The sequence below is a fragment of the Papio anubis genome, chromosome 10, assembly GCF_008728515.1.
Source record: "Papio anubis isolate 15944 chromosome 10, Panubis1.0, whole genome shotgun sequence".
Taxonomy (NCBI): Eukaryota; Metazoa; Chordata; class Mammalia; order Primates; family Cercopithecidae; genus Papio; species Papio anubis.
Window position 1 is genome coordinate 101,835,924 of NC_044985.1, and position 8,745 is coordinate 101,844,668.

At 40.4% G+C, this 8,745-nt stretch overlaps 1 protein-coding gene across 1 annotated transcript; it reads left to right on the top strand.

Annotated features, from left to right (window-relative positions):
• The first annotated feature begins 742 nt into the window (after positions 1-742).
• On the top strand, positions 743-2,009 carry LOC110740943 (C-X-C chemokine receptor type 1-like). Its single transcript, XM_031651512.1, has one exon. It carries the CDS (start codon positions 901-903, stop codon positions 1,270-1,272), a length of 372 nt encoding a protein of 123 aa, XP_031507372.1. The 5' UTR covers positions 743-900; the 3' UTR covers positions 1,273-2,009.
• Positions 2,010-8,745: the final 6,736 nt, after the last annotated feature.

Below are 8,745 nucleotides of genomic sequence, written 5' to 3' on the forward strand. Positions count from 1 at the left end.
CAACAGGGAAGCAAAGGATATCCCAGTAACTGCTCTCACATCCTTGATGAGAGCACCTTGAATCCAAGCTACTAAGTCACATTTCCTTCCATCTAACCTTCCAGTTAGATCAAACCATGACTGAAACTGAAGAAGATACAGAATATTACAGACTCATGGATGTGGTTTGGTGAGGAGCATTCATCACTGACATGCCACCTACAGCAAAAGATTACAGCCCCTGTAGACTGGAAACTGACACACTCAACAAGTATGCTGTGGTCGTTACCTATGCCCTAGCGTTCCTACTGAGCCTGCTGGGAAATTCCCCGGTGGTGCTGGTCATCTTATACAGCAATGTTGGCCGCTTCATCACTAATGTCTACCTGCTGAACTCAGCCTTAGTCAACCTACTCTTTGCCCTGACCTTGCCCATCTAGGCCACCTCCAAGGTGAATGGCTGGATTTTTGCACACCCCTGTGCAAAGTGGTCTCACTCCTGAAGGAAGTCAACTTCTATAGTGGTATTCTACTACTGTCCTGCATCAGCGTGGACTGTTACCAGCCCATCGTCCATGCCACTTGTACACTGATCCAGAAGCATCACTTGGTCAAGATAGTTTGTTGGCTGGGCGCAGTGGCTCATGTCTGTAATCCCAGCACTTTTGGAGGCCGAGGCAGACAGATATCTGAGGTCAGGAGTTCGAGAGCAGCCTGGCCAACATGGTGAAACCCCATCTGTACTAAATATGCAAAAATATTAGCTGGGTGTGGTGGCACCCGCCTGTAGTCTCAGCTACTTGGAGGCTGAGGCAAAAGAATCACTTGAACCCAAGAGGCAGAGGTTGCAGTGAGCCTCACACTTTTGTCTTCATCATGCCGCTGCTGGTCATGCTGTTCTGACACAGATTCGCCCTGTGCATGCTGTTTAAGGCCCACATGGGGCAGAAGCACCGGGCCATGCGGGTCGTCTTTGCTGTTGTCCTCATCTTCCTGCTCTGCTGGCTGCCCTACCACCTGGTCCTGCTCGCAGACACCCTCATGAGGACCCAGGTGATCAAGGAGATCTGTGAGCACCGCAATTACATTGGCCGGGCCCTGGATGCCACTGAGATGCTAGGCATCCTTCACAGCTGCCTCAACCCCCTCATCTACGCCTTCATCGGCCAGAAGTTTCACCACGGATTCCTCAAGATCCTGGCCACACATGGCCTGGTCAGTAAGGAGTTCTTGGTATGTCATCACGTTACCTCCTACACTTCTTCCTCTGTCAATGTCTCTTCCAACCTCTGAAAACCATCGACGAAGGAATATCCCTCCTCATAAGGAAAGAATAACCAACACCCTGAGGTTGTATATGGAAGGTGGTCTGGCTGTGGACAGGCACTATCTGGGTTTTGGGGGGACACTAGAGGATGTGGGGGAGTTAGGAACTGGTGTCTTCAGGAATCATGCCAACCTTCTGAAGAGCTGCTGAGGTACCTCCAAGGACCAGCCTTTGCAGCTCCATGGAAAGGAAGCACCAACATTCCTGTTGAACGTTGCATCTTTATCCCACTAACTGGCAAATTAATACAGTTTTTTTAAGCTAGTTTGACTTCATTTCTATCATTTGACATCAGAAGAGCCCTGACATTGTCAGTCCTCACATGGGACATTTTTACACAGATGAAGCTAAACCACAAAGGCAGACTTGCTAAGTGGACAGCAGGAAACTGAAAGAGGAGAGGACAGACAACAGGAGCTTTGAGCAGATGGTGTGCAAATGAGCTGTGGTCTCTTCAGCATGCATACATTCCTTTGATCATTATTTATTGAGCATTTAATAGGCTCCAGGCACCAAGGACATAGAGTGAACAAACAGACAGGGCCCTGTCTCCAAGGAAGGAAAACGGACTAGGAAAAACTGCAACTCACGGAAATCATTTTGGGAGGGAGGGGCGAGCTCTCTCGGAGCTCCTCATTGTCTTCTTCCAACCTGGACAGTGCCTCTCCGTGCCTACTCTTCTTCCCCAGATTGATTTGGCTATGTTTCTAGATAAACTTTAGACACTGCTTATCAATTTCTGTATAATATCCAGCTAGGATTTGGATTTGGATTGTATAGAATCCATAGATCAAGTTGGAGAAAATTGACATCTTAACGGTATTGAGTCTCCCAGTCTATGAGCACAGTATCTTTCTCCATATATTTAGGTCTGAAATATAAAATTTTAAAGAGTTTATTTGAGCAAACAACAGCTCATGAACTGGGCAGTTCCAAACCAGAAGCAGTTCAGGAATTCCACTGAGGGAATGCAAGAGAGAGGCTTTTATAAGTTGGACACAGAAGTATAGCAAAAAAAAAAAAAATTGATTGGTGGTCTGTTATACAGCTGCTTTATTTGGTCTATCCTGTTGGAAAGTCCCTATTATGTAAGTTTGTTGGCTACTTCTGATTGATTGAGATAAGTTTTGTTTTTCTTTAATATGGGCATTTACAAGAAATAGCTTATGTTTCACTTATGTTTGCAAATCAAGCCAGCTTGAGGTAATTTATAAGGCCTACCTGGTTTTGTTTTCTTGGGGATTCCTGAGGCCTGATTCCAATTTTAATTTACTTTAACAATTTTCCCTTTTTGGTCATCCTTTCAGCAAGCTAAGAGTATGAGCAAGCAATATAGCGTTATTCTCAGTTACTGCTACCGATGTAGTCACTGGAACAAAGAGTCCTGTAGATGCCATTATCATCAACAGCTACCCTGGGATGTAAAATCACATAGTCAGCACTATCCAAAATTGCATAGTCTTTGTAGGCTTGAGTAGTTAGGCTGTTGACTTATCCAAGTTGTCTAATCCTTGATAGCAATCATTTGATGAGTGAGTGGCTGGTGGGAACCACCATGTAAGAGACTATGACACACTCAGGATATAAAGGCAACGACAATCAGGAGAATAATACCCGAGGACTGAAAAATTCCCTGGAGCAGAGTTTCCAGAATTTAATCAACTAAATAAATCAATAACGGAGGGAGTACCTTATTTTAAAAAAAAAAAAACATATTAGTTTCTTAAGGTCTTTAATTTTGGGGCAACTATTTCTGATTTGTTGACATAGAAACACCATTTCTTATCAATATGAGTGTAAGTTTTTCTTGTTAAATTACATAGCTTAAAGAAAACTCATGGCATGTATCTATGAAAACAAAAGAAAAACAGAGGTTAATATTTCGAGCAAACTATGATCTTAGTTTTTTAGTCCAGAGGCTAGTTAGTTGAGATTTCTAGATTTGAGTGTAAAGCATCTTCAGAAGATGAAATGAGCATGGCAGCTGCAGTCTGATGGATTTACCTCATTTGCAGTTTGAATGTCTCTGGTTATGTCGTTGGGTGTCCTGGTAAACTGTCCAAGTGATCCCCATAGCAGCAGGCATGAAAGTTATTCATACATGATCTGCTGTAGTGATTTTTCTGAAGCTAAAATCATCCAGCTTCAGCTTGAAGGGCTTGGGAAATGGGCAGTTTTAATTTTTAATGAAACAGGAAAAACCAATACTCAGTCCAGTTTACAGGGACATAAAACTTCAAAAAAATGAACAGGATCAGAACTTGATAATGGGTGTGTTACAGTTTTCTACTGAAATACAGTCTTTATTATAGTCACTCCTATTTTTACCAAAAATAATCACAATTATTTTGTTTCTACAAAATAAGTCTAGTTTTGTGATTGCAGTGTTGCTTTTCTGGCTAAAAACCTCTGTGGCCAGTGGTGCCTCTGCCCAAGTTTTGGTCTTGCATCCAGGGAGAATGAGGTAGGCAGAGAAGTGGAGGGTGAGCAAGATGAAGAGAAGGTTTACTGCATGTGAGAACAGCTCAGAGGAGACCTGCAGTAGGGTAGCCCCTCTCTGTAGGCAGATTGTCTCATTGAGTCTTCAGCTCTCAGCAGAGAGGAGGCCCTGAAATGGGTGGCTCCTCTATGTAGGCAGATCATCCCAGTGAGTGTTCAGCTCTCAGGAGAGAGGGTAGGTCTTCTCTGCAGCTGATCATTTTGGTCATCTGCCACTCTCAGCAGACAGGAGGCCCTGAAGACAATAGCTCCTCTCTGCAGCTCGTCATCCAGTTGTCTGCAGCTCTCAGCAGAAAGGAGACCCTGGAGAAGGTAGCTCCTCTCTGCAGCTGTTCTTCCCAATATCTGTTCCGCTCTCAGCACAGAGAGTAGCTCCTCTCTGTAGCTGGTCATCCCAACATCTGTTCAACTCTCAGCAGAGAGGGTAGGTCCTCTCTGCAGCTGGTCGACCCAACTTCTGCAGTTCTCAGCAGAGATGAGGCCCTGGAGAGGGTAGCTCCTCTCTGCAACTGGTCATCCCCACAGACTGCTCTTCTCTGGCTAAGTCTGGGGTATGTATTGTCTTCAGATGGGGGAAGTGCATGCTGATTGGTCCATCAGCAGCCATGGATGGGCACAAGAAAAAGCACTACAAGCTCTACCTCCAGTCCACAGGACTGGCAGCCCAACCCCCAGACTTTGAAGGTGGGGCTTCACCAGTCACCCACCACCTTCCTCCCAGGAGCCTGTCTGCCTCCTGCCACCATCCATGGCATCAGGCTGCTCACATGAAGGGGCACCCACAGGCCAGTGCTGAGCTGCCCTCAGCCCCATCTTGGATTTCCTCCCATGCTTGTCAGTGCCCAAAGTCCAGAAGGGGGCTGAGGAGGCAGGGGGCTGGTGTCCCAATACTGTTCTAAGTGTGCACCCACCCAGCAGGGCTATGACAGTGCCCAGGCTCAGATGCAACCTTACTGCATGATCGGAGTGGACACCGGGAGTGGGACGAGGCCAGGCAGCAGGAGCAGGCACTTCTGAGCCTGCAAAGGACTGGGAGGCCTTCCGAGGCCTCCAAGAGCACAGAGATGCCAGGAGCTACAGCTAGGCTTGGGCAGCTGCAGTGGCACCCAGGGATGGGTCCATAGAGCAGAAGGCCCAGGCTGCACCTCCTCGCTGCAGCCGGTGTCTTGGCAGTGGCCAGATGAGCCACTGCTGCCATCAGTTTCATGAAACTTGACCTGAATGTATATGTAAATGCAAGAATAATAATTCTATATATGCTATAAAATATGATAATATCCAAGGTACTTTATTGTGTTTGTATCAGTCAATCTTAGTTATTTAAAACTAGCTGTAATGAGAAATCCCAAATCAGACTTTTTTTATGTTAACTTTTATTTTAAGTTCAGGGTACATGGGCAGGTTTGTTACATAGGTAAACTTGTGTCACGGGGGTTTGTTGTACAGATTATTTTGTCACCCAGGTATTAAGCCTAGTACCCATTAGTTATTTTTCCTGACCGTTTTTCTTTCTTCTCCCATCCTCCACCCTCTGATAAACCCCAGCATGTGTTGTTCTCCTCTGTGTGTCCATGTGTTCTCATCTTTTAGCTCCCACTTATAAGTGAGAACATCAGTATTTAGGTTTCTGTTCCTGCATTAGTTTGCAAAGGATAATAGCCCCTAGTCCATCCATTTTCCTGCAGAGGACATGATCTCATTCTTTTTTATGGCTGCATAGTATTCCATGGTGTATATGTATCACATTTTCTTTATCCAGTCTACCATTGATGGGCATTTAGGTTGATTCTATGTCTTTGCTATTGTGAATAGCACTGCAGTGAACATATGTGTAGCTGTCTTTATAATGGAAGGATTTCTATTCTTTTGGGCATACACCCAGTAATGGAATTACTGGGTAGAATTATATTTCTGTTTTTCGGTCTTCGCCACACTGTCTTCCACATTGGTTGAACTAATTTACACTCCCACTGACAGTGTGTAAGTGCTCCTTTTTCTCCCCAACTTGGCCAGCATCTGTTGGTTTTTGACTTTTTAATAGTAGCCATTCTGACTGGTGCCAAGTAGTATCTTATTTTTTGTGGTTTTGGTTTGCATTTCTCTAATGTCATTGATGTTGAGCTTTTTTCATATGATTTTTGACTGCATGAGAAATCTCAGATTAGACTTTTTAAAACTTCTCTAGACAAGAAGCCAAGCAAAGAACTCAAAGAACTTGCCCACTTATGTCCTATTTACAAAGAGAGTACATTTTTATTGAACCAGTGCAAATACCCATATTGCAAATAAGAATATTTAAGAAGAGTTTCCAAATCCTGGAACCATCAGGTAGGAAGAAAAAGATAAACGTTCCCTTTCTATTTAAAAAGTATATTTTATCAAATTAATGTAAGTTATTGACAGCTTAAGAAAAAAGAAAAAAATTTCCCTAAATCTAGAAAACAATACATTAAAAAAAAACCAACAATGTTTCAACAAAAAGTAATAAAATGAATAATCATAATCATTCTCATCAGTTAATTTAGCCTCATCTAATTAACTTTTTTGTTTTGTTTGATATTTTGTTAACAGTTTCATGAAACTATCAGTTTTCTCTTAAAGTTTTGGAACTACTTACCCAGTCCAATAGCATAATCTTAGTTATCAGACGCCTGTACTTACCAGTCTTTTTTCTACTTATTTTTTAAAAATTGACAAATATGTACATAATAATGATACATATTTATGGGGTACATAGTGATGTTTTGATGTATACTATGTATAGTGATCAGATCAGGGTAATTAGCACATCCATCATCTCAAATATTTGTCATTTTCTTGTGCTGGGAACATTCAATATCCTCTCTTCTAGCTATTTGAAAATATATACTATTGTTAACTATAGTCATTGGACAGTGCTATAGAACACTAGAATTTATTCCTCCTATCTAATTGTGTATCCTGTAATTGTGTAAGGAGAGTGTAGTCTCTCACTACTCCCCCTGCCACCTGCCCTTCCCAGCCTCTAGTAACCTCTCTTCTACTTTTCACTTCTATGTGTTCAACTTTTTTTAGCTTCCACATATGCGTGAGACAATGCAGTGCTTAACTTTCGGTTCCTGTCTTATTTCACTTAATGTAATGTTCTCCAGTTCCATCCATGTTGCTGAAGTCATCATTTTCTATGAACATTTTGCAATGTTGTGTCATAGTTGCTTTCAAAATCTTCCAGGAAGAAAATTTGGTTACTCTTAAAAATAGAGCATTATAAGACAATCATTAGTTTTATAACTGATAACATTATACCAGAAAATATGAGATTTCTAGGAATTTTATACAATTTCTAGAACACTCTTATCAATGACAAATATAACTTAGAGGAAGTTCAGCATCACTTATTATTTGGCAGTGCCTCTCACGCAATTTAACACATCAAATAAGTCTAATTAATTTAACTTCCCTCTTGTTACAAGGAGATAAAATTAATTCTTTTGACACATTTCAGGGACCCTGCTGGAAACTCTCAATGTTAATTTGAGGTCCAAAAGACTTAATTTAGAATGTGATTTTGAGGAGCTGTCAAAAATGTCAAAAGGTTTAAAACAAACATTTGATTAAATAGGTTCACAGGTCACTGTGAAACAATACCAAAATGACAATGATTTTAAAGGCAAACACAAAAAGTTTCATTGTGGGGAAAAAAAAAAAGTTTAGCTCTTTTAGTATAGAAAAAAATTCACTTTTCTTCAATAATAAAAGGCTTTTAAAAAGACAACATGAAGTACAAAAAATTACCTTGATTAAACACAAAATCTGTGTTTCTAAGCCAATTATTTGATGAGTAAGGAAAAAAACCTTTCACAATCACGGGGAGACCAATACTCCAAGAAAATGTGTCCTTTAAACAGAGAGAAAACCTAATTCTAACTTTGCACCAGTACATTACTGAGTTTTTTTAACTTTCAAGTAAAATCTATCTAATCTTAGTACTGTGACCACAAATAAAGTTCTTCTGTCATAGACCTTCTGCAACTTTCTATATCTACTCATTTTTTTTTGTCTTAGTCTTTTTCTCTTTTTTTATTCTGGATCAATAAGTCATCTTGCTCTAAGACAAAATTACTCCCTTTTCCTCTTAAGGAAAACACATATGTTTTATACTTTTCCTTATTAAAAATACATCTCACTTTTAAAATACATTTTTCATATACATATTTATATACAGTTGTTTTCATTCATCCTTTGTTTTTTGTAGTTTTAATTACATGTATTAATTAAAATTCTTAACCCTTAGTAGCCTTAATATCTAGTGAAAATTAGGAAGTACGTGGTTTCATTGGTTTTAAATCGTATTTCCCCATAGCACAGGATATGCTTACCAGTGCACGCAATTATCTCTAGTTCCTCTTTAACAACCAGCCTAAAGTACATAAGCTTAAATCTACATTTATTTAGTGATTAATAATTTTAGTAGTTTGTCTCATATGGAAATGATCTAGATATTTAATTTATATTTATATTTTCATATTTAATTTTAATCTAGAAGTCTATCCCATTATAAAGTTCCCAGTTATGAATGTTAAGTCTTTTGGCTACTTCTGATGGGTTGAACTTACAAGTTCTGTTTTTCTATAGTATGAGCATTTATATTGATTTCTTTTTTCAGGTCTTTGAGGCATTGCCACACTGTCTTCCACACTGGTTGAACTAATTTACACTCCCAGTAACAGTGTATAAGCGCTCCTTTTTCTCTGCAACCTTGCCAGCATCTCTTATTTTTTGTCTTTTTAGTAATAGCCGATCTGGCTGGTCTAAAGTGGTATTTCATGTGGTTTTGATTTGAATTTCTCTAGTGGTCAGTGATATTGAGCTTTTTTTACATGATTGCTCACCACATGTATGTCTCCTTTTGAAAAGTGTTCATGTCCTTTGCCCACTTTTTAATGGGGTTGTTTTTTCTT